General features: G+C 40.2%; 1 protein-coding gene across 1 annotated transcript in view; it reads right to left on the bottom strand.

Annotated features, from left to right (window-relative positions):
* The window catches only part of NBAS (NBAS subunit of NRZ tethering complex), a 322,484-nt gene that overhangs the window by 80,454 nt on the left and 214,529 nt on the right, over positions 1–27,501 (bottom strand). The window contains exons 41-44 of the mRNA XM_055327484.1: positions 18,825–19,054; positions 14,794–14,904; positions 5,967–6,217; positions 4,586–4,920 (exon numbers count right to left, since the gene is read on the bottom strand). Coding sequence (XP_055183459.1) covers positions 4,586–4,920; positions 5,967–6,217; positions 14,794–14,904; positions 18,825–19,054 — 927 coding nt within the window. The remainder of the gene's footprint in view (positions 1–4,585; positions 4,921–5,966; positions 6,218–14,793; positions 14,905–18,824; positions 19,055–27,501) is intronic.

Here is a 27,501-nt window from a genome sequence, read left to right on the forward strand (position 1 = left end):
CTGAATGCAGAAACAAACACAAGCATCCGGCTGTGTTCCATTAAGCAGGACATGTAAATACAAAATAATGTTAATCTTCCATTAATCTCTTTTCTTTTGGAAATAGTTGTTTTCCATTAAAATATGATATTCATGCCAAACTATAACGGGTCTATTATTTGTAGTTTAAGTGGATTAAATAAATATTTCTAAAACTTTTTGGGTTTAATTTCTAATATGATAATATCAATTGATATAACCTTAACTAACAAAGGTTCTTTATGGTTTTCAATGATTTTTAAGAATGTTAAGGTATCCAGAGATCAAAAGGTTTTACAATCCCCGATTTTGATGATAATTGTTTAAACCACACTTAAGGAGTTCCTACTTAAAACTGTGCTAGGAACTGGAAAATTAGATAAAAGGCAGCATCCCTAGCCTCAAAGAATTTCTAATTTCATGAGGAGTATAATTCTCAGTTATAATAATTTTATTGTAAAAAAGAAAAAAAAACATTTGGAGCTCCTGGCTGGTTCAGTCAGTGGACCATGAGAGTCTTGATCTCAGGATCATGAGTTGGAGCCCCGTGTTGGGTATAGAAATTACTTAAAAATAAAATCTTTAAAAAAAAAACAAAAACATTTTAACTTTCTTAGAAATGTCTTTTACATCTTAATGTTGTCAATGGCAACTAACATTGTATACGGCACACAGCTAATGCCTAAATACTTAGTGATTCAGTCTGAATCTACACAATATGCATTTGGTTTGTGCATCAGAAAGTTGTACATCATGCCATACAATCACGTAAAATGCATTGTCTAAACATTTTTACACTGGCTTCAGACACTGATTGCTCATTGTGGTGAAAAATGTGCCACCATTCCTAGTTAAGAGATAAAACTGCACTGTGAAGACCCTAAGTTACAGCTACAAAGCAGCCTTTGATTGAGACAAACTTAGGAAATAAATTTGATTTTTAGGTCAAATGTTTTTTAAGACAAATTTACTCTTCCAGATTTTTATATCAAATAATTTGGGTAATAGGATAAGGAAGAAAATAGTAGCTTATTTCAAGAACAGTCATCATATGAAAGAAATTACCTTATGCTGTTTCTATAGCTCTGAAAGCAGAACCGAAAAGTGGAAACTATAAGGAACCCAAAGAAAAATGCCTTTTATGCACGCACACACTAGGGGTAGTAACTTGATTATCAATAGACATGATGCTTGAGGGTCAGAGGTCAAGCTAAATAAGCCGTTCCAAATATTTCTCCCACTCTAACCCAAAGGAGACAGCATGTTACTATTAGAAACAAATAGTGAGGGCTAGAATATAGAGGGCACATGTGGGGTGGCGTGAGGGTGAAAAGTGCCCACCCAATTCCAGGTTGAGAAGCACAAGGCAGGACACTAGAAGGCCTCTTTTAGTTCTATGATTACCTGGGGCTTTTGAAGAAGGGCCCTAGCAAATTACTGGGTAGCCTCTCATGAAAGGAATATATCCCACGTCCCTACTTACGGAGGCAGCCCTCTCAGGAATCAAAAGTGCGTGGTGAGCATAAAAGGCTGGGATCAGAACAAAGGCTGAGATTGCACAGAAGCTCCCCCTTATCTAGCCACATCCATCTAAACCAAGCAAATAGTGTGTTGCCCTGAATTTCAGCTTCTTTCACCATTTTCCTGGATTTCTAACCCACTACCTTGCTCTCTGTCCCTTCTAAAGACATGTTTCTAATTGCTGAACTGAAAAAGCACTAGGCAAGCAACTCTTACCCAACTCCACAAAAACAAAACAATTTCAATTTGGAGCAAATGCTCCAACCTTTACACATTCGTATTCTCCCTTCTGCATATTCATCACCTCAGATGTCATGCAAATTCAATCTCTGCCTACAAGACAGAAGACCACGCTGTGAATACTTTTTTCAGGATTCCCACAAACCCTGCTAATGCAAATGGTAACCAAAAGACAGTTATCTCGAAGATAAGCAGCCTTCTGGGGTTTATTCCATCAAGGCGGGGTACTCAGTGCAGGCTTTGCCGATTCTCCTGTCTCAATTCCAGCACCTGAACAAGTGCTCACTGTTCTTGTTACGCACTCTAGAATTAGCTCATCAGTTCTTTCCAGGAGTTCGGTTTTGAATTAAATGTGGGTAGACATTTGAAAACTGCATACACTATATGAGTAGTATACACTTACTTTACATTTTTAACATCATGTACGAGCTGTGGGAACATCTGGTATTTTGCAAATTTGGCCAAATCCAGCTGCACCTCCTTTTCCAAATGTGTCCTCTGACATGTAAGGGTTGTATTTCCATCTGAATTTCTCTCGCTTTCACTTGCTCTACAATGGTACTGTATGATTTCAAACAAGCACTGCATCTAGACTTTTTACTTTTCCTCTCTCAATGGAAAATTAAAAGCTTGCCAATTAATAAAAGGAGAGAAAACGTAAAGCTAAAGATGTGAAATTACTTTAAATGCCTCGGTCTCACTTTTCTAGAGCTTGTCTGACTCAGTGGAAAACCATCTCTTGAGATAGTTTACTATACAAGAGTATCTTACTAAGGATTATCCATCTCACTCTTTATTGGATCAGCCACACATCTTTTCCTCAGAGAAAAGGCACCTATGTGCAAACAGCTGTGTCACACATTTTCAGGTGCTGGGAGGTATCTGAAGGTATAAGTAAGAAACTAAGATGACGAGAATGTGCTATAACTGAAAACGTCTGACTCACAACATCATCAATAAAAATGAACACTCTGAGTAGAGTCCACATCCGACTCTTAAGTTGAAACACGAGTCAGTAATTGCTGCTGGAAAATCTAGAACTGTCTGTCCATCTCCATATACATGCTCACAATCAGCACATGGCCTTGGACGCCCACCTCATCTTTGTTCCTGCCTTAGAGCAAAGCCCCCCCCCCAAGTTGTCCTGGCTTCCCATCTCGTCCGTTTCTTGTGGGGCACAGTCCCACTTCCAGAGCCTTTTCCCTGGCTTTCAACTCCCCACTTGGTTCATTTCCTTCCCTCCATAAGTACTTCCCTGCATTGCTAATACTTACTTGCACTCTCGACTCTGACTCTCTTCTCATCCTTGGGAGATTCAAAACTCATGTTTGCTGGACTCTCGTCTTTTCCCTGCTTGGCCTTTCCATTTAAACTCAGCCCTGTTCTGGACATATCCCAGGACAGGCTACCTCACTCAGACTGAACATCCTGGGGGCTCTCTGGTCCCTTCTCTCCCACAGCTACTCTCCTAGAGTAGCTGCTTATTCCAGGACTTAGATACAGTACAGCTGTGAGGTTAAGAGCAAAGACCCTGGAAAAAAGCCTTTCTGACTTCAGGTTGTGGCTCCTCTATTACCAAATTAACCTCGTGGAGTCTCATTTTCCTCACCCATCAGAAAGGGAGTAATAACATGATCTGCACCACAGATAACTCAGCCCCAATGAGGCAGAGGTCTAGCCTAAACCACAGAGCTAGCCAGTGGCAGGTTCAAAGTTCAAGACAGGTTTCTAAGACTGGAAACCTGGACTCTTTTAAAATATATGATGCTATCTCCCTTTAAAATCTTTTATTTCTTCTTTAAATACAATAAAAACAATGATCTCCTTTTCAGAGCAGTGTTCATGAAATTTAAAATCAGGTTTTTAACAAAGTACTTGAGTTCTAATACTGAGGAAATGAAATCCTTGGTTATTCACAACTGTTGAACTAACAAGTTAGTTAGAACTAGAAGCCTCCACAGATGTTTGAACCGCTGCCTGTGCCAACCTCCAAATGAAGGACTTGAATTCTTAACCTTTATAGTATATTTTCAGGATAATACTAGCCACAGTAAAAATAGTTGTGGATAAGGTACTGGGCAGACCTGCCAACCCACTTGGGAAAGGAGAAAGCAGCAACAAAGACAGGCAAGAGCAGATGAGGAAGTTCCACAGGCAACAGAGCAGAGCAGTTGAGACCAGAGGTGGGAGATTTTCCAGGGCACATATGCCCCGCGGTCAAGCAGAGGGCAAGAAAGGCAGGACAGGGACCCACATTATTTACTATGCATGAAACTATACATTGTTGGAAGGATCCAGAGCAAGATTTGGAGCCCAGTTAAAGGGGCTCAGATTGAAGCATAGAGCAGACATCAGAAAATGTCTACATGGACTTCCATGGATCATTTTATCACTACATGGTGTCCAAGCGAAATTTTTTAAGGACTCAACTGAACCACAGCTAAGTTGTTAGCCTGACTCTGAATGCAGGTACTGTGGGCTGGGCACTGGGGGTGTTTCCCACTTACCAGCTGGAAAGAACAGGATGTAATATTTACTATAAAATGACAAAGAAGAACTTTAATATGTACAAAATGTACATGTAAATTAAAACCACCAAGTCTGATTTAGACTACTTGTACATCTGTGATAGAGGAAAACGATTTCCCAATTAGAACACCTCACGCTTAGCTAAAAACTAAAATGTCAAACTTGTATGTATTCTCTCCACCTGGAGAAAGTAAATAAAAAACAATATATAGCATGTAAGAGTAATTTTCGTTTCTTCTAAAGCATTCAATGTACTTTAAACTATCTCTTCCATTACCTTGGTCACAGCTTTTGGAGAAAATGTAATTGCATCCACCACAGTGATGAGGTCGCCCGGGTGGAGGCGATCAAAGTACTTCATGCAGACATCATAGGCGCGGAGCCACTCTGGTGAGGACTCTGGGGCTTGTTTCATGAGGTGCAGGTCTCCGGTCCAGAACAACTTCTGTAACCAGATGGCGTACAGAGAGCTCGGGGAAAGCATCCGTCCATCCTTTGCAGGGATTTTGGGAACAAGTTTGGAAATAGATAAGATATTTTGACTTGAAAGAACTGGCTCCAGTGCTTCCAGAGGATTCATGTTTTCATCTGTCAGCTTTTTGTAATTAAGACCTAATAGAAAGTAAAGGAAAAAACAGAGAGTAGGTTTGCTCCAACAGAGACATACAAGGGCTTTCCCACACATACACAGCCCTGTGTGTGGCCAAAGGGAAAATTTAATCTACCGGTTTAGAGTAGACAGTCTGTTAATTACACGGATTGGAAGGTCTGAGCTCCAGCCCCAGCCTGTGGGTTCATCAGCTGTGTAGGCCCCCATGGGCCAGCCTCTACGGGCCAGTCTCCACAGGCACAGGAGACAGCTACAGGCCCAACTGCTGCCAGCCCGCACGGCACCCACGTTTTCTTCCACCACCACCAGCACACTCACTGCACTACATTAGAGTCACCTGCTGTTCATCTGGCATCCCATCGACTACCCGAAGGCAGGGGTTGGATCTCTCTCCTTTTCCTCTGAGTCTGGTCCAGTTTCTAATTTGGTTACTCAGTAAACCTCTGATAAACTGAAGTAAATTCTCATAACTGTTGTAAGTAGCAAATGAATACAGCATTCAAAGTGCTCTGTAAGTTATAAAGTACCACACAGACTGGGGAGGTATTAATGTGCTTAACTTCCTAGTTATGAGCCTAAAGAGACATAGATACCATCCTGAAGATTTCCACAATTTATCAAAGGCTCAGAGGCACTTATTTCAAGGGTTCCACATGTACTTTAAACACAGAGGCTTCAATGAAGTGAAATTCTGCCAAATTGCCAATTGGAAAATATCCTAGCCTTGTCTTTTATAGAGGATAAAATATAACCACTGGGAGTAGGGAATAAACCTCTGGAGGATTAGTCGGAAACTGTGGATTTTAGTACCAGGCCTACTCAAAGTTACTGTGTGGCATTCAATAGGTTTCTTATAGTTTCTTGGGTATTTAATTCCTTCAACAGTAAGTAAAAGAGCTGGAAAGATAATAATGAAAGTCAATTAGAGTTGAATCCCTGTGGTTTTACATCTATGCCAGCCACAACGCACAAACATGACTGCATACAAAAAATTAGTCCCTTCATTTAATTTAGAGAATGAGTTGGAGCAGGGAGATGATCATCTTACCTGAAGCAACTACCTTGAATTTCTTCAGCAGCCGAATGTGGGTTTCTGATTTAATGGCATATTTCCCAAAATCTGCACAGCCACAACTTTCCAGAAGGGAGAAATAATAAAGCAGCCTTTCATGATCAAAGCCACCAATAGTGGGGTAAATATATTTGACCATGTGCTTGTGAAAGGCTTCTGGATCAGTCTTCAAAGTCTCAAAGAGATGAAGGGCTTGGGCTCGATTTTCAATTTCTACTGTGGACAAACTGAAATTAGGGACAAAGAAATTATGTTCAGATTGGGTCCCTTTATTAAACAATATGCTCTTTTTTTTTTTTAAATACTGAAGAAGAAAGGCTGCTTCTTACAAAGCCCCTTCTTCCTGCCAATCATTCAGTAACCCACCAGGATGCCAGCAGTTTACATAAAGGAAAGAGGCGTGTTAGATGCCTACTACTATACAATTTTCATGTTATCCCATGTGGGTCAGAGCAACCCTGTGAAGTAGGCATGACACTTCACATCCCTCAGGTGGGAGTCATCCAATGTGTACCAGCCAGGAACCCAGACTGTCAGCCTCCACTATGCACTATTTATTCATGCCACAAGAAACATTTAAAATCTGAGTTTCATTACAGAAATGTGAACAACCGTATTATTTCAGGAATTTAGGAAATGGTGAGGGGAAGAAACAGCTCCAACTTTGAGGCATCTAAGTTTTACATCCAAGAACCCTGAATTGCTATTCCAAAGGCCCAAATTTGATACTGTGTTCAAACAGAATTAAAATAGGAAAGAACAGATACATATGCTTTCTTGAATTAAAGAATGCCATTTGAATAAAACCCATATCTTGATATTTTCATCGTGATTTAGATGTCTTAATACTATAATTTAAAAAGTCACTTAAGATTAAACTATTGAAAAAATTCAAGGAGTGTTTTTTGTTTGTTTGTTTCATCAGTTTTCATTTTGGGGGAGAAGACTTAATTTTAGTCCTGGCTTCACCCTGGACAGAACCTAATGCCTCCAGTCCAGTGTAACCCTGATGCCCCACGTAGAATAAGTTTCGAACTCTAATTTTCAGAGTCCTTCAGGCAGCCCTCGGCACTCCTAGAAATATCTAGCTTCCGGGACTCTCAGTGGTGGCAAACAAAGTATATGGGACAGCTAGTGAGATTTCTGGCAGTATCAGAGTTAGATTACTTAGAGTTGAAAAGCAACTCCTCTGAAATATGATACCCTATTTATTGGAATTCCCATTTTCAGAAAATGCCAAGTTTTTGGTTTATGGAGATAAAGTTAATACAAATTATGTTTTAAAATTTTTATGAGTGTGTGATAATTATTTGGAGTCACAACAGCAATTCACAAAGTGAAAATAACAAGTAATTTTTAAAAACGCTCTTTTAACTGTCATTTCAAGATAAATCCTGTTTTCCTGTTAAGACACAATTAAAATATCTACAAAAATATCCCTATCTATAAAAATGTCCCTGATCTATAAAAATTTCCCTGGCTGCCTCCGCTGAGCATCCTTCTATTCTGGTACTTTTAACATGCTTTAGCTTTTCATTACCTTGTATGTCTCCCTTACTAGACTATCGCTTGATGACAGTGATGATATCACACCTTCTTTACCTTTCTCAGTTCCAAGCACCACCCAAAGGAAACATTCAACATGTGCCTTATGAATGCTGAATAAATGGGTGGATGAACAAACACTTCAGTGTCCTCTGTGGACCAGACACTGTGCTCAGCACTAGAGGCGTAGGGTAGGGACATAAAGATCTACAACACAGAGCTCTCATCCAGTGGCTTGAAAATCTAGTTGAGCTATAAATACTCAGAGTTAAAACAACAATGCACAATAATGGTGTGAGTGGATAAAGGCCACACAGTCATATTCCAATTAAGAGTAGGACCCCTAAAGCTGGAACTTCAGAGGAGGGGGCTGTCACTGTCAACAGAAGGCTTAATGAAGGGAGCACTTGAGCTTGTCATTGTAAAAAGGAATGAAGCAAAAATAATACAATAGAGGCATCAAAGACAAGAAAGCACAAGATCTGTACAATAACCACGGAGTATAAATAAATGGCTGCTCGGAGAATATTCTTGATACTATCACTATTCAAAGTACGCAACGTCATCTCTGAAAGATACTGTACACCCAGCGGCATACGACAGTGATTCACAGTTTCTCGCGTGTCTGCATAATTTGCAAAATGAAGTCTGAAAAAGTAAATAAGAAACCACGTAACCCCATTAAGACGGTTCGCACTAACAGATTTGCAGGCAGAACAGCATGTCTGACGGAAGGGGAGAACACACGTGCACTTACTACGCTGATTACCATGCGAGGCAAGACAAGTCTAAGTAATTAGCAACCTAGGGATGAGAAGCGCCATCACAGAGGTCAAGCGACTCGCCTCAGACCAAAGGTCCACCTCTGTTTGGATGTGGTGTGCGTTCTGCTCAGCATATCGCAAAGCAGCCATCGACTGACGAAGGTCAAGTGCCTGCACTACCAACCATTTCAAAAACAGGATTTTTTTTTCTGCAGCACAGACATTAGTTCTCTGTCCCAGCAGCATGACTCTAAGAGTCCTCCTGTCATACCTCATTCCTAACACCCAATAAACAGAATACTCGAGACAGTCTCATCGACAAAATGGACAGTGACTAAACCATCAAGGTTTTAGTTCACTGGTGTTTGACTTTGTTCTGAATAGAGTCCCTCTCAATCAGCATTACTTTCCCCTTTGCCCACCCACTTACTCTTCTGTGCCTACCATTCAGTTTGGCCAATGTGCAATTTTACCTAATTATCTTGTCAAGAGAGATAGTGGAATACCTTTACTGACACATGATAAATACCAAAACCTCCCTCTTCAGTAAATTACAATGTGCTGAGATCTTTTATAGATGCCAGTAATCAATAACCCATTTTAATAGTTTCCATTGAAAGAAGCTTGTTCCCTCTGGAACAAAAAATGAAGTCTCTGCTGAGAAAACATTCCAAAGAACCCACATTCAAGAGAGTAGGAATACCATGAAACCACAATGGACCTTTCACTAATCAAATTAATGATTACCCTTAAAATCTGTTTAAGTGCTTTTTCTTGAGCCAAGTTTTAGCTGTAAAGCAGCTTATATAATATAGTGCATATTTAACTTTCAGAGATGAACTACAGGAAGAAACTAGCATTAGTTGTACTCAAAGCACAAGGAATAAATTCTGAGCACTAATCCCTTGATTAGTGCTCTGTAATGGCTTCAAGTTGTCAATCACCCAAAAGTGTGATTCAAGAACAGCATGTGTTGAAATAACTTATATTTGTATGGGGAAACAAATTTATTTAAATACGTTTTACTCTGCTCAGTCTGAGATTGATTGATAACAGTTCCATTACCTGAATGGGGAATACTGAGGAGAGGAAGAGGAGGAAGGACAGGGGTAGGAGGAGCGAGAGGCCCCTGGGAAAGACGGAGAGAAAGGGATGACCGCCAGGCTTCACAGAGTCCATTGTGGCAACTGACAAGCATTTTCCCCAAAGACTGATCAAGTTTAAAGACATATGGCTTCAAATTAATGACGATGATCATGAGTGAACAGGGTTCCCCCAGATGTTTCTACTAAGTTACAACTACTCCAACCTGAGGGAAATGATCCAAGGTATTCACCACACAAATGCCTCAGAATGAACTTGATGTGTCTGACTTGTTCTGCAGTGCTGCCTGACAGCTGAATATGTGATTAAAAGAGAAAATGGGGTCAAGGTAATCATGGCATTTTTCACTTTTGCCAACATTTTGGTCAAATGTCTTTGCAAACTGAAAAATGGGATTTAACTTTTCCAGTTCACCTACACAGCTGATGGAATGACCAATAAAGAGTATCTCTATTTCTGTCATACAAACACTCAGTGAGATCCTTTGTGGAACGTTTTATTTTTTCTTATTTAAATTCTGTTTTGTTTTGTTTTAGAGAGGCAGAGAGAGACAGGCAGAGAGAGGAGGGGTAGATGGAGAGGGAGAGAATCTTAAGCAGATTCCTCATCCAGCATGAAGCCTGATGCAGGGCTCAATCTCACAACCCTGAGATCATGACCTGAGCTGACAGCAAGAGTCAGACCCTTAACCAAATGAGGAGGAATATTTTCTATGAACTGAGTGTCATAGAGCAAGTCATGAAGACAGGCTTCATCTCTTCTAATAGTGACAATCCTGACCCCTTAAATTCTCACCGGTTTATATAGCCTCATATAACTACCTAACAAAAAATATTTTAAAAGACACTGTGGCACAGAAATAGTAATAGGCACCATGTATTGAGCACTTAGACACTAAGTACGATGTCATCTCATTTACTTCTCACAAAGCAAATACCTAATAATTAATATCAACAGTGACTTGAGAAATAATAGTTCAAGAATCAGATGTGCAAAGTTAGGCTAACAGTGGTCATGGGATGGGTTCAGTACATATGATCTATTTCTAGAAGTGACAATAGTAGCTTTTTTTTTTTTTTTTGAGCATCCACTACATGTCAGGTAATTTGTATAAATCCCTTAAATCCCACAGCAGTTTTGCCGAATGGAATGAGAACACCCATTCTGCAGACGAGGACACCTAGCCATACATACAGGGATGCCTACCAAGGATGTGTTAGCAAGAAGTCAGAGAGCCAGAATTTGAACGACTTGAATGATTCAAAGCCTGAGCACTTTCTACAAGATGAAAACAAGCCAAAATGCATTTTCTTGCTTACATTTTTGGCAGTGTCTGGAACTTCTGACTCTTTGGGGGAGAAGTAGCCTTAACGATCACAACATGGGAAGGAAGGTTAGAGATGTATGGAAGGAGTTGCTTCTAATTTGGTGAAGGTGGTAATTAGTGCTTTCATTTTTAGGAATGGTAGGTTTCTTCTTATGCACAATGCAAATCATAGTCTTGGTCATGATCTCTTCTTGCTGCCCCCACTTAGGCCAAACGAAAGACCAAAACAAAACAGAACAACTGCATAATAATGACCTGAATATATATCTATATTCAACCTTCCTACCGTAATATGGATTTTTCCTGGACCTTAGTTTTTTTTTTTTTTAATCTTAATTTTCAACATTATGACCTATTTTTAGTAAGCTGAGCTACCTTAATTCCCCACTCCATACTAACTATTCTCACACTATCCCCTCAACTAATGCCAGGCTTGCTTCAGGGAGGAAGAGACAGCAGAGGAGGCCAGAAGTTGGCATCTTACAATGTGGCACTCTGGATAAAAGCCACACTCTCAGCAGCAGCAACCCTGGGGCACAGGTCCTGTGTATCTTCTGTTCCAATTCATAAAAAGGCAGACACCTTAGAGTGTATTCATGTTCTCACAGCTATAACTCGCCCTTGTTGCCCCCTTGTACCTGGGAGGAGGTACCTCTTGTACCAAAAGAACCCTACCAGAGAATATGAAGCTGATTGTGGACAACAGCAATGCATGGTCAGATTCCCTGCCATCAGAGACCCTTGCCGCAGTTCTAAAGGAAATAGTACAAAACCACCTGACAGAGAAGAAGATGGTATCATTATCTCAGACACCCAAGCAAAATCTCTTGGGTGATCACCTGGGTGACTAAAAGGTGGCTGGCTAACAGAGTGAATTAGAAGTGCAGGATGCATGGCCTTTAGATCTGTTGTTTAATTAAGAGAGGGGAAAATGGAGGGTGTCATTAAAGAGGACAGTCAAAAGTAGTTCTGGTCCCTGTCTCATTCTCCTATGCTCACAGGTGCCATATGCTCTGACCACAGTGATCTTCCTGTAGCTATTCAAAAATACCAAGACCTTTCTTACCCTAGAACCCTCTGCCTAGACTGCTATCTGCTCTTTGTACATTTCCTTTATGATACTTACCATGACTAGCAATTTATGTTCTGGATATTTTTCAGTGTGAGAGAGAGAGAGTGTGTGTGTGTGTGTGTGTGTGTGTGTGCGCGCACGCGCGCGCTGGAGAGTTCTCCCCTATTATAAACTCTGTGAGGGTAATGATATATCTTACCCAGCACCTAAACCTAAGCTTAGAATAGGAAGACATTATAAAAATAGTAATATGTAATGAATGAACAAATGTTGTAGTATTCAATCAACTAGAAGCTGCGCCTGGTATTTCAAAAATGACCTGTGTCCAAAACTTAAAGATATTCATGGAGTCAGCAAAACTGACAAGATAAATAACAGGAATAATGTAATGGTAATACAGAGCCCTCTGGCTATATGTCTCCCGCAGATTATTGTCTATAATCTTTACAACCTTACAAGGTAAGGATAATGGTTGGATAACTGAAAAAAACAGTGATTCCAGATGATTAAGAGACTTGCTCATGGCTACGCAGGTGGGGTTATGGGCAGCAGATCTGGATCTTGAAGTGTGGCCTGACTCTAAAACCCATGCCCTCATGCTAATCCACATGCACACTGGTAGTTAATGATGCCTGAAAGATCCACCAAAGCGCCCAGAACAGCCCAGAAGCGATGCTGGCTACTAAGGCTGAAATGAATGGTGCATCAGCCCTGAGTGTGGGGAGCTGAACAAGCCCCAGAAGAACAAGAGGCTGAGCCAGCCAGTCTGCCTGCTGGAAGGGATGCCAGGCACACATGACCACTCAAAGCCATCACTGACGTTCAAAACTCCTAAGAAAAAAAAAACTGAGGGGAAAAAAAAAAGGAGCAAAGGAGACCAGAATTTAAGCATAGGTGTTTATGACGATTATCTCCTTCTTACAGAAGTGAAATGGCAAGAATAACTGCCATTAATGAAGCACTGATTGTGTGAAAGGAACGCAGGCTTGCTACTTTATCATGAAGTCATTTAATTTTCATCACACCTTAAAGTTAAGGAAAATGAGTTTCAGAGAATTGAATTATCTTGCATAGCAATATATAGCTAAAGAGAGATGGTTAGGATTTGATGTCACTATCCTGATTTGAAGGTTTCTGCTCTATTGTGTAACACTGCCTCACCCGAGGCCATCGGCATGCACCTACTTGTACATGTGCTGAGGCAGGGAATATCCCCAAATTCAACCAACAGGAAAGAGAATGTAAAATCTATGGAAATCAACTTTGCAGGGAACATGACTTTTTAAAGGGATAGGAAAACAAAATCTTAAGGAAAAAAAAAATATTATTTTTCTTATAACTCTGATCTGTCACCTTCCCTTGAATCAATGCATTGATTCAATGAGTAAATTTTGGGCCATTTCTACTATATTAACAAGGCTGGTTTCAAATATCTATGATACCGACTTTGATTAAATAGTAAGGCAAACTACCTTTTAAGTAAAGAACGAGAGCACTAAACACCACTTCTAAATCAATATTAGCTGTTTTGTCACTCACAGGTAATGACGCCAGGAGGTAATGATTTCCTGCTTTTGTAATTGCTGTGCGCCTGCATAATCACACTGCTATCAGGTATAATGATATGCTGTGAACAGTCTTGCACATTACTAGATTGCCTGATAATTTATAATATATTCAGAAACCAATGGAGCATCCTACACTTGTGCAGATATGACAGCCTTTTATGTAACATTCAATGAAAAGAAAAAGATATTTAATAAAATGCCAAGATATTCTTTAAATGCCAATATTCATAAGAAACATTTATTTGAACATATTACCGTGTTTCAAAAATGGTGAAGTCGGTGCAGTATTTATCATACATAACACTATCACCATGAAGCAATTCTGTAAATCCTTAAAAATGTAGATGCTAACATTTTAAAGATTTAATAAAAATTAAAAATGCTGAATTATATGCATTTCTTGACTGTTGTGCAGGGTTTGGCTCCACTGGATACTCCCTCCCCTTCCTTAAACACTTCCCTCCCATGGCTTCGCTAGCACAAAGATACCCATTCCCTCCATCCTACCTCTCTGCTGCTCCCTTCCATCCCTCTTGCTGGCAACCCTGCCACTCCATTACTCTAATGGCCCCCTAACCTGTCTCTATATGCCTGCACTGGTCTCCCTAAAATCTTTTCCCAACACGGGAGCCAAACTGATCTTATCAACATGCAGACCTGATCATATCACCTCCCTCTCTTCTACAAAATTTCCTATAACTGGAGTGATAGGCCTGTAGTCTTGCCCATGGCCTGGCTTCTGGGCTTCTCCATGGTCCCATCTCACACTGTGCTCTCCTGACTCTCTGGACCTCAGCCACACTGTCCATCTGTTAGGCTCTCACATGCACCATGTTGCTTCCTGTCAAGGACTTCAGCACTTAACTGTTTTGTCTCCCTAGAAAATGGTCTCCTTCTCACTGTAGTGTACATAATTTTGATGTAATCTTTAGATCTCAGCTCAAGCATTATTTCTTCAGGAAAGTCTTCCCTAACTATGCCAAACCCTCTCTTGGGCTCTCTTACATGATACCTGTCACAGTTTTAATTTCACATCTGTCCGTCATTATTCCATTATAATCTGTTTCCCACAGTAGACCACAGGTTTCAAGACAGCTGGGATGTCTGTCTTTGCTCACTACTGTCACCCAAGTATCTAACCCTGTTCCTCATACACAGCAGATTCTCAATAAAAAAAACTTCTGAATAAATGTAGGAAAAATTAACTTAACTCAGGACTGTTATTATTGAAAGACAATATGTAATGAACTATTGCTGGAATACTGAAACGTATATCAGAAATGTATAAAGACAATGTGCAGATATTGGTCTACTAAGCTCAAAAGCAAAGATGAAATTATGCTTTACGATTTCAAGATCCTCCTAGAACAGAGTCTGAAAAGGCAGACATGGAAATCAATGTACATATAAATCGTGTGCTTACCCACTGTCAGTGAACAGGAACTCCAAATGGGTCATAAGAACTTCCCAATGGGAGACACTGTAACGCTGCGCCAGAGCCAGAGCAATGCTGTAGACACTCTCCTCAAGTGTTCTTTGAGAATGTCCATCAGCCACGGGGGAGGGAGAGAAGAGAAACACATTACCTTAATCAGCAAAGAAAATGTTCATTAGGACTCTCCTCCAGCTGTGAGGGGTGTAGTCAGCACAGTCCTTAATAAGACATTTCACAGTAATTCAGGGAAAGGACTTCCAATGAATTATAATGCTCCTTTTTTTACTAGAATACACTGACCAAGGAAGGGTCTAGACCAGTGGTTCTAAATCAAGGAGGATTCTGTCCCCCAGGGGACATCTGACAGTGTCTGATTATCATGGTGGAAGAGGAGGAGGAGAGTGCTACTGGCATCTAGTGTGTAGAGGACAGGGATGCTGCCGAACATCCTACAATGCACGGAATGGCTCTCCCCCATGTCATCCAGTCCAAAAGGAAGAGATCGAAAAATTTCTGGTCTAGACACCAGAGCCTACAGTCAAAAAACAGTGCAAAGGAAACATTCCTGCCCTGAGAAAGTATAGTCAGTCACTCAACAAATATTTATGTTTTCTAGACTGTGCCAGGCATTGTGCTAGCTGCTTAGGACATAGAGACAAACAAGATATATCTTGAGGAACTCATAGCCTAGTGAAGGATGTGAGATGTGAACCAATAATTAAATATGACACAGGGAGTACTACCAGAGAGGACTTCAAACACTGACAGCAGAGATGAGCAAGTGACCGATCTGAGCTGAAGTCTGGAGGACGAATAAACAAACCAGAGGTGAGGCAGTTTCAAGAAAGACGACACATCAAGACTTCTGGGAGAGAAGGCAGAGGGCAGGGGCCTACATCTTATCCTTTAGGCAATGGAGAGCTACTGGAAGATTTAAACCAGGGGATGGGGCCACCACACTTGAGGCCCTCTAGAAATGTAAAGAATTCTGGGCTAGAGCGCCCACATTAAGGGCTTCTAGAAAGAATATTACAGAACCTCCAGATCCCAAAGCAGAACAAAGCCTTGGTTGGAGGACTGGTGGACAAAACCAGAGGCACAGAAATGAAATCTGTTCTTATGAAGTCATACTGCTGAGACTACATATTTCTTGGCTGAGACTAGCCAAGAAAACCAGGACATTTACTTATATGTTTGATTAGGCAGCAGTTGGCAAACATTTTCTGTAAACAGCAAGTTGGTATATCTTTCAGGCTTCACTGCCATACAGTGTGTAGCAGATTCTTTTTACTATTTTTTTATTCTTACTATTTTTTTATTCTTGTTTTTCCACAAGTCTTTAAAAATGTGAAAACCAGTCTTTGCTCATGGACTATAAAAAAGAGGTCCAGGGCTGGAATAAGACTGTCATTGCAAGAATTACTAGGTCATTATCAATTAAAAACTTCTTGAGGTATTTATTATGTACACCTCCCCGTGACGGAATGAGAAATCCCTGATGATAGCAATAATTAGCAATTCATCCTTTCTATTAGGGGAGTCTGACACATTGCCTGACAACAGGAATGTACTCATGAGGTAGGGGTATCGTTATCACCCAATAAAGGTGGGAAGAAAACAAATTATATTGTGCCCTCTTCAAAGGTAACCCTAACCACTGACAACCTATCATGTTAAGATACACAGACAATAAAGGATAGACATACCACACTTAAAGAATATAAATGCCATTAAAATGGACACACAATTTGTAAGAAAATGAAGAATGGTCGTGTTGTGTACAACTGAAGGTAGAGTTGCAGAACAGCAGGAAGCAGGTGCTTCACTGACTCTTGTATGTAAGATGTTGAACTCCCATCTCTGAATCAGAACTGCTAGCTCAGAAATGCCATGGACACTCACACATTCTAAACAAGCTGTTCAAAGGCTGTTGTATGTTTTTCTAAGTAACAAAACTGTGGACAAGATTCTATTATGTTTGTCAAAAGTAGGTCTTTGTCCTCTAGGACATACTTCAAATAGCACACCATTAGCTGGATACTTGGGAAAGAAAATAAAGGACAATAAATGTAGCAAAATGAAATAGATGATGTTAAGACATGCCTTACCTTGTAACCTTTATTCTACATAATGACCTTCTTCTAAGAAACCATAAGCATGCCATCAAGGATTACCAAATGCCTGGAGGAAAAGCCCACTGGACTCAGCAATGGGAAGTTGAGGCTCATGTCCTGGCTGTGTGACCATAAACAACTCTTTAAAGCTCTCTGATTCTCAGATTCCTCTCCCAAAGTGAGGAGGTTGGATTAAGTGACTTCTTTGGTCACTTTCAAATTAGACATTAAATCACTCTATGAAATTATGAACCTCCAGGAGCAGAGTGGGGAAGAAAAAAAACATTCCATAGTTCTTAATTAACTAAATCCTGTAACAGACTGTTCTAGCTTTTCTTCGATCTCTGTAGTCCCTGCCTTACTCTAAAAGAGAATTTGGGGGTATTTTCTGGTAGGAAAGAAGCTCGGGGTAATATAAAGTATTACAGATAGCCAGTGCCAAGGCTACTTTGCTACTTCTTAAAGACTTAAATAATAATAATGAAAAACAGCATATATCACTTCCATAAGCAGGGCTATCTTTGTTATTTTAAAGTAAGGTACCAAGAGGGAAGAATAAGCATTAAAGATAGGCACAATTTAGCCTTCATTTCAAAGGCTGTGGAAACGTCAACTGAACTGCATGCCAGTGCTTCCCTGAGCACACAACCAGGCAGTACAGGGGTGGCCACAGGTGCTGCAAAGGTGTGATGGCCTTGTTATGTGAGAGGTCACAGTCAACGTCCCAGTGATAATCCTTACCACCCAGGTAAACGTGGGCCAGTTATTTGACATTCTAAAGTCTCCTGTTCTTCAACTATAAAATGGGGATACCATTTTATGTCATAGGGTTATCTTTGAAGATTAAAAGATATTTATAAAATAGTTTACAGTGCATGGTAAGTACACCACAAATTGTGGTGTTAAAAACGAAACAACTCTACTTAATAACCATGGTGGGTGAACACACTTTCCCACCTTCTGACATGTAAGTCTCATTTGACCTAAACTAAAAACTGGAGACCAGTATTAAAACCAAGGGGCATCCCATACCTACAAAGAAACTCTTCTCACTGGGCCTTGCACTGTACTGCTACCTCACACAAGGGCTTGCTCTTCTCTTGAAAGGGGTAAGGGACAAAGGGAAATGTGGAAGCTCCCACTGGCTTCCAACAAGGGAAACTAGTAGAGCTGGGTAGTTTCCCTTCTCTAGAAAGTGACAACCGAGAAAGGAACCATGAACCTAGACACTAGGTTCTTCCTCTGGTATTAAGTCCAACAACATCTAATTTTCAACACACTGAAGAAATTAAACTGTTGTGTAGTTTGAAAAGTGAGATTTCCAGGAATAACAGGCAATCTTGGTTTTGAATTTTAATAATAAGCTTCACATTTTTCACCCCAGATCATACCCTAGTACCACTAACATGGTAAGAATTTTGGTCTTGGGCTTTATCCAAATCATGGGAAATTTTTTTATTTTTTTAAATAATTCCCACCCTTACCATTTAAATCTGTGGGCCCAAAACATTGCCTGTACCTCCTGATTCAATTGGCAACAACCACACATTCCTTATACAACAGGAAGAGGTAGGTAAAGCCCTATTTATAGCAACCATGGATTGGATGTAAATCTTCAAAAGGTTGTGATTAATAGCCTGATAATTCAACCTGTTTTTACTTTTTTTTTTGAGAGAGAGAGAGAGGAAGAGAAAGGAGGGATGCTGACGTGCAGAGGGAGCAGGAGAGAGAGAATCTCAAGCTGACTCCCTGCTGAACGCAGATCCCCACACAGGGCTCCATCTCATGACTCTGAGATTATGACCTGAGCCAAAGTCGAGTCAGACACTTAACCAACTGATCTACTCAGGCACCCCTTTTTTACATTTGAAATACATCCCTTTATGAAACAAAGGCATCCCTTACTCTGCTAAACCAAGGATAGTCTCCCTTTTGTACTGGTCATCTGTGGTAAAGCGCTGCACATCCACACCCTTGCGAAGGCTCTGAAGGACGTGAGCTTGCGTGAAGTCCAGGAGACGTTCATTGTAGAACTGCAACTGCTTGGTCAATGAAGCAAGGTCCTCTGGCCAGGCTTCCTGTCCATATCTACTCACATGTCTGGTGACCATTTTGATTAGCTCATTGGGATCAGCCTGTAACAAAAATTGCAACAACAAAAACAAAGTAACAAGAAGACCATGTCTACCAGGCACCTGTTTGACTCTTCCCTTGCTGCTGTCAAATCAAGCCTCACAACTACCCTAAAATCAATGCAGATCACAAAGACAAGACACCAGAACTGAGTCTGGAAGGTGGTTTCTGGACTCCTGCTCTTCTTCTTCCTTACAAATCTTCAATCAGTTAAAAAAATAATATAGACTTACTTTTTCAGCTACCATCATCCTATGTTAGACTGGTTCAATTACCCGATCATTCATAATAATTTACCCTGGGAGTAATTTTTGTCATGATTTCCCCCGTATAAATTTTCTTTGGACCATCTAACTGTTCTCAATAACAAGGCAGAGTTCAAACAATGCCACTAAACATGAGCAGACAGCTAAGTAGAAGACTGTTTTCTCCAGGGTAAGTTAGGAAAAAACCCATCCCTGTTCCTAAACTCATAAAACACTTCCAGTTGCATAAAAGAGCACCCAACCAATTTTTACTCTGCTCAATTTGGGGCTCAATGGGATGTTGTTCTATAATTCTTAAAAGCTTCTCTAACAACAATAAAATTATTCAAATAGAACAAAACCCAGAATCCAACAGTTGACAGGAAAGAAAAATTAAGTGATTAACTGGCCACATTTATTTACATTAAAGTTGGTCTGGGTGTCAATGAAGCAATACCTGCTCAGCAATGATTTTGGAATATTTAACAGGGAGTCTGATACTTGAACAACAGTAATTCAATCACTCTCAATTCCTAGGAAGACATGGTTTATATTTCAATATAAGCAAATTAGGAAAAAAAACTCCAGAATCTACCTTTGGTTCTCAGAAACACACCTAATTATAGTAAGCTGTCAGCATTTCTAATGTGTAAGCCATTATTCTGAGCTACAGGGGAGATTTGTCAACGTCGAGTCTATATTACCAAACCTAGCCTGACATTTCTCTCTTGATCCTATTAGGGAACAATCTGGGAGTCCCGATAAAACCCAATTAAAGAATCTTCGTGGGTTCCAGTAGGTGGATTTAAGGAAAAAGTCAATGTTTTTTTCCCTACCTCTATGCATATACTCAGTCCTATTGCAAAAACCACAGATTAAGAGTGCCTCAAGTCAAAAGACCTGGGACTGAAAGCTACCTTTCCAAAGGAAGCTAACAAGACCATCTTTCATTCATTCAACAAGTAATTTTTTGTGCACCTATTTTGTGCCAGGTGATGTACTAAGAAGATAGGGCCCTTTCCTCCCAGAATGCTAGTCTATCGGGAGAGACAAACATTGTTAAATGATGTGACACAAGGAAGCACGGGGTGCTGTGGGAATACAGTCGCGTGGATGTGGGCAAGTATCCAGGAAGTCTTCTTGGAAGAGTTAATGTCTAGACTAAGTACTCAGGTATCAGCAGTAAAGACACAAGCAAGAACCAGGCAGACAAATCCCAGGAAAGCGTATAGTATGTGCTAAGGCCTATGTAGCTAAGACCTGACAGGAAGATGGCATGAAAAAAGCAAATCTAACAGCAATTAGAAGGGATTTGGGAATTGGTCACATATGGATGGTATTTCTGGCAACAGATTTAGGCAAAGGGGATCCCACGCCTCAGCTCTCAGTGCCGCCTCTACGACTGACATTCAACCCAACCCCCTTCTGCTTATTGACTGAACCCTCAGGCAGCACCCTGAATCACACGCCATAGGCTCAGCCAGCCCTGAAGTCATAGGGTACGGGGATGTTGCTCCAGGGACAGTCAGCCCATCTTCACCTGCTCTGCCTCCTGGGTGGGCACCATAGTGCCAGTTTCTTCACTTCAACTGGTTAGCACATTTCTGCCTAGTAGTAGAGAGAACAAGGGTTTCAGGGTGGCAGGATAGCTCTTCAGCAGCTGTCCTTTCACAGAGCACCTTGTGCCCCAGTTCTGCACTCCACCAGCATACACATGTCTACCAACAAGGACAGCTTTTTTCCAGTCACTCTGATCCTGTGGTTTCAGACCAAAGCCTTCTGTCTACAGTTGCCCAGTGCACCTAGAAGGAGAGGCGAGAACCATGCAGCCTATCTCTCGGTGGGACTCCAAGTCCCTCCCCACCAGGGGCTTCCCAGCCCTGCTCAAGGAGCCCACCACCTCCATTCTCTCAAGGGTTTACCACAGGTTTTCTCCGTATTCAGTTTTTAGCCATTTGTTTTCTGCATCTCAAGTTTGGGGAGAGTGGCCAACACACTCTTCACTTGACCTCAACTGTGTAAAGCCTCCTCATTTCTATTCTCTTTGTATTCTAATACAATTTACAGAAAAAATCCCAAGACCCAGTAGAGGGCAGAGCTCCAAAATGGTAGCACAAAGCAATAATGGGCATAATTATTACTAACATTTATGTGAGCTTTTCTTTTTCCCACAGAAAAGTTTCCAGTTTCACATACAACCTTCATTTTCATATATTTGCCAATGAAGGAAAATGACAGGACATAGTAAAATCAGCATGGACACACAGAAGGCACTAGCTGGACGATCTTGTGCAAGTTTCGTAACAGGTACAAACTCAATCGTGTCATCTACGAAATGGCAGTAAAATGTAGCCCGCATGACTGTGTGAAGCTGAAGAGACAACACATAAAAAATACCAAATCAAGGCCTGGCATGAAGCAGGTAGTCTGAAAATGAAAGAGATTATGAGATTTACTCAAAGGCATATACTTTCATTGTACCTCCACTATACAACTTACTTTACATTGCTTTTTCTTATAAATATTAAATTAGAGCTTATTAAATTATGGCAGAGACCACATATAGTTCATGAATTTGTCTTTTCCAGAGCACAGTAGACTCTCATGCACAAACCAGGGATAGGGTAAGAGGGAAGTATAGTGATAGTAGTAGTGGCTTTTAAGTCAAGAGTACATCCCCTAGTCAACAGGGATGCAATTTGGGGCAAGATGTTTCATATCTGTTTCTTCACCCATGGGAGTCAATAAGCATACCCTCTTCATGGTTTGTTATGAGACACAAATAAAGTATTTTAAAGTACCGTCTTCTCCATCATTCTAAGAAAGCAAATTAGACCCAGAGCTTAGGCTCAAGGAATTAAAAAGCAGCAACAAAGATATACACATAAACAACTCACAGACGGCTTCTGAATATAAGCACAAAACAAGAGTGATGGGAACTCCACCGAGGGAATCAAGAGAGAGGGATCCTCTTTCTGGACTCCTCAGGGGCTCAGTTTCTTCAGATATAAAACATAAGAACATTACCAGATGATCACCTTGCTAAGGGTAAAATCCTATGAATGTATAGGAATTCAATCATGAAAATTAAATAAAACCTTGGAAATTCCTCCAGGTGTGGAATTGGGAAGTTCCCATCTTTTCTCATGTATGCATATGCCTCCACTAAATATTCAGAGCAAATCTTTGTTTAAAGTACAATTTTAGAGCAATAAATTAAAGCCAATATATTTCTACACAGCTTAAACAATTTTAATCTCTTTTCCTTTACTGAGTAGAAATTATCTAGCCCCTCTAAGTTTTTTATTTCATATTCTTTATACATCAAATGTGTTCATTTTACTAAGAAATATTTAAGAACAAATACCTAATATTTCAGTCTTCGGTATGGAGATAGGCATACTGCTAAACATACATGAACTGAATCTCATTTAATATTAATAATTCTGTGGGACCAGACTTTACTACTACCGTCTGTTTTACAGATGCATAAGGAGGTGAGAAACTTGACTGAGGCCTCTGGTTTAAGCAGCAGGGTGGCATGTGACTCGCAAGCATAATGCCTCCCCACAAAACCATCTTTTTATATTTGGTCTACAGGGAGGGGTAGCTCTTAAAATCATAAGGATCTTGATGAGACCAGTGTATACACAGTTCCCACCAAATATAACTAAGACTCAGCATTTAAGTCCTTTTACAAACAATCAACTTTCACTGATGAATTTAATGCTCTCATTATATCCAGATTGGTTTTTTTACACACCTGTACACTCTCCCTCTCATCCCTTTTATTCATATATACATAAGTGAAAATACAAAGGACCACTGAGGACACACAATGGTAGGTGTCCAACTAAATATCTGATTCAAGCTGTATTTGCAAGCCTTTCATTTTTTTTTCTTCTCTAATGACAACAGAGAGAGTTTAGAATATCATTTTTTGATCAACTCCTTGACATAAATATACCTTGTTTTAAAATTCTGTCCTAATAAGGTGGTGACTAGGGAACATGCCATTAATTCTTTGATGATAGGTTTCTAAGTGTTACCAAGTTTATGGATTATCAAATATTTGTTAAATGTACAAAAAAAGGCTTTCAAAACTTTAATTTATTGCGTAAAACATAATACTAATGAAAAGGGACAACCCCCAAAGGCTTCTAAGAAACAAAAAAATCAGTAATAGGTAAAAAAAAAAAAAAAAAAAAAACAACAACACAGGAACTGGCATCAAATAACCTTGATTACTGTTCATGTCCCCTGAGTTTCAGGTTTTCCATTATTAAAATTGAAGCAATTTTTTCTTTAGAGAGTCCTCATAAAGATTAAATGAGGCTAGATGGATTAGCATGTTGTAAGTTGTAGCACTCTATACAAGGTATCCTCTTACCATTATCATTACTACCTCTATCTCTTCCTCAAGGAACTTTACTCGTCATGACTACTTCCAATATATGAGTTTTATTTTCTTTTAAAGATTTTATTTATTTGGGATCCCTGGGTGGCGCAGCGGTTTGGCGCCTGCCTTTGGCCCAGGGCGCGATCCTGGAGACCCCGGATCGAATCCCACGTCGGGCTCCCGATGCATGGAGCCTGCTTCTCCCTCTGCCTGTGTCTCTGCCTCTCTCTCTGTGACTATCATAAATAAATAAAAATTTAAAAAAAAAAGATTTTATTTATTTATTCATGAGATACACAGAGAGAAAGAAGCAGAGACACAAGCAGAGGGAGAAGCAGGCTCCATGCAGGGAGCCCGATGTGGGACTCGATCCCAGGACTCCAGGATCACGCCCTGGGCCCAAGGCAGGTGCTCAACTGCTGAGCCACCTAGCCATCCCAATATTTGAGTTTTAATAACAGTTCTTCCCCTCACCACAATTTCTCTCAAAATATTCCAAAGAGGCCCCTACTTGCCCCAACACTTCATTTCATTCATTCATTCAGCCCCCGGAAGTGTATGGCATTCAAGTGTCTAAGCATCTGACCATGAATGTCATTTGACTCTTGTACCAACCCAGTGATGCGCACTATGAGACCACAGTTCCTAAATCAGAGATGCCAATCTGCACTCCACTCAGCCTCGCCTGTGGTCTGGTAGTGAGGAAGTGAGGTTAACTCCTTGACTCTCACCTACTTCGCTGTCTACATCAGGTCCTTTTCTTCCTATGCTGCTGACAGGGTTCCATCAATGTTCTACATCCAAACTTATATCTGATACCACTGTTCTTGTGTGTGTAGAGTATATTCAAAGTTCTTGCTGTTTTCCAAACGAAGTTTAATGACATAATCCATGGGTATGAAAACTTTTGGCTTCTAAGAAGCTTTTGAAGGACTTTATAGGTAGCCTCAAAATCTCCCATATTCAGTATTCAAAGTGATATTGCAAAACATCACAGGCTGCAAAAACTAAGAACATAAAAAGGCATCAAAAATTTAAAACAGGAAGCGTGAAAAATTAAATTATTCTAAGTTTTTACCAAAATTTGGCAATGCAGTTCTTCAGGGGCTAAATAAGATATGATTTCTTTAAAGAATATGGTCAAGTCTCTATAAAAAATAAAATACACCTAAATATTCATGACTATGGAATGCTTGAAGACTTAATCTACTGCTTACTAGTAGAGGTAATAAATCCATTCCGGTTTAATAGTCTCCATTTCTTGGTAATGTTGGTTGGGAAGTTTTAAACAGGTGGTGTATTTCCCCTCTAGGGTTGTTATTTGCTTGAGATAATTTTCTACTTAGTATTTTCAATTAGTAGCTTAAAAAAAAAAACCACATTTTAGAAATAGTCTACCATAAAGTTTTGAATTTCATCCCCTGCTGGGTTTGCTTCTCCAGCATATAAAAACGAAAGGACATGTTTCCATTTTTAACTGATTTTATCTTCTGAAACTTTTTAAAAAGAATGCTAGAAAAGATCACACTTCAAGATGTATTTACAATAATAATAAAGGTAAGGTATAAATGAAAACAAAATCAGGGTATGTAACAATGTGTATATTCACATTTGCACAAAAAAAGCTTATTTAAATATATAAATATGTATATTCATAAACTATTTCTGGAAGGAAACAAAAGAAAACACTGACTTTTTGCTGTATTTTCATCACTTGAGTTTTGTGGCCATGTATTTATTATTCCTTAAATATAAAAACAAGTCAATCGGGACAAATACAAGGAGAGAAAACTCTTTCTGCCTGACTGTCTGTCAATCACTATCCTATGTCACTAAAAAGAAAAGTTGAGGCAAGGTGGGCTGCTCCAAAAATAATCCAGGAAAGCTCCAGGAGCCCGCACTGGCTGGCTGGCTCAGAGTGGTGCTTCCCAACAGGCCTTTTGTCAGAAATAACCCCACAAACTCTCTCCATACTTTTATTCAAACCTAGTAATCTACCTAAGTTATCCTCCCACAGCTCAGAACTACAGGGGGTGGAAGGAGAGAAAGTGAGGGCTGAAAATAGAAGCAAGGTGAAGTGACAACTGAGTGAAAGCTAGCTACACTGAGTGCTATTATGTGTAGGCAACAAATTGAAACCACTTTTATTTCAATTTCTACAATGATTCATTGGGAGTTTGTTATATTTAATTCCAAATTCAGCAGTGCTGTTTTATGCAAAGGAAGATGAAAAGCCTCAAATGATGAGCCATTAGGTGGTCAGTGGACAACTCCTATGTACTTACATCATCCAGCTACTGTGCCCATCTCTGAGCCCTTCAAATCTAAGCGAGGTGGAATACACAAAACTCAAGTCTGAAGGCTGTCCCGACCCACAGCAGTTGAAATGATTCCTGAAGTTATTCAGAGGCCAACAAACAGCCACTGAGTCACTCCAGTGGGTGAGGTCCTGGGAATTCAGAGAGAGATGGGGCCCCTGCCCTCAAATAAGATCACCCCATGGAGAGCGGACAGCTGTGCCTCAGTTACAATCTCACAAAGAACCACTCCCAGGGTGTCCACATTGGGGGTGTGGGGGGGGCAGTGAGACCCAGAAGAGGCCTATGTCTGCTCAGGAGGCTCTTTTGAGCTCAGACTTACCTGTTCAGAGTGGGAAGAAGGAGTCACCTCAAGTGGGGAAATTACAACTGCACAGGCACAGAGGTGTGAAAAAGGATGCTAAATTCAGAGAAATATAAATTCTGGAAAGGCTAAAACATACACTTCAAAAGAGCTCATGTCAGGATCATGGCTGGTGGGGCAAGAAAGAACCAGTCAGTTCACTGAGGGTTTTGCCCATCAAATAAAGGAGCTTAGATTTTATGTGAAAATCAGCCACAGTGGAACATCCTGCTGGGAATGACTCATTAGACCTGCATTCCAGAAACCACTCAGGTCCAAGCAAAATGCAGGTAAAGCCTGAAATCAGAAGCTCTAAGTGATAGAATGTCACTTCCTACCAGAGCAACTGGATTTCTCTGAGTCTTATCTTCTGCAAAATGGGGTTGTTCATAGGATCAAGTGGAAGAATAAATATGAGAGGTACTTTAAGAGAGCCCATGCCTTTTCAGGGTTAGTTTGATCTTTCTACTGTCCATGGACAACTTCTATATGCAAGCCCCTAGGCTGACCCTTGCTGTTACCCACCCCCACCCAACCTCAACTACACACACACTCCTTTTGATACTTCCTAGCCAGACAGAGGAAATCTTACTCATCATAAGGAAGTCTGGTCACAGATTGCAATTCTATGCTTTTCATCTGGAGTCAGGCAACTCTTCAAACGTTCTGAGTTTTATATAGTAAAATCTCAATACTATCTCATACATTGTGAAAAGGTACCACAGGATACATGAAGGGCACAGTGATGCTTTGATACCTTTGTTACTACTGTTCCCTCTCTGTGGAATGCTCTTCCCCCTATCTTCATTGTGCTGTACTTACCTTTTAGTCTTTACTCAAAAGTCACTTTCTCAATTTGAGGTCTTTCCTGAACCCGTTTAAAAATTGTACTCTACACACACACACACTTCTTACTCTTCTTCTTTGCTTTTTGTCTTCATAGCTCTAATCACCATCTAATAGAGTATAAATTCTATTTATTTATTTTGCTTATGAGGTCTTTTCCTCAATGCAACGTAAGTCCAGAAAAGGCAAGGGTTTTTCTGTACTTTGTTCACTCATGCTTCCCCAGGATCTAGAATATTGCCTAGCATAAAGTAATCATCTGAGAAATACTTGAGCAAATGTATATACACACATAGAC

The sequence above is a fragment of the Nyctereutes procyonoides genome, unplaced genomic scaffold (genome assembly GCF_905146905.1).
Source record: "Nyctereutes procyonoides isolate TBG_1078 unplaced genomic scaffold, NYPRO_anot_genome, whole genome shotgun sequence".
Taxonomy (NCBI): Eukaryota; Metazoa; Chordata; class Mammalia; order Carnivora; family Canidae; genus Nyctereutes; species Nyctereutes procyonoides.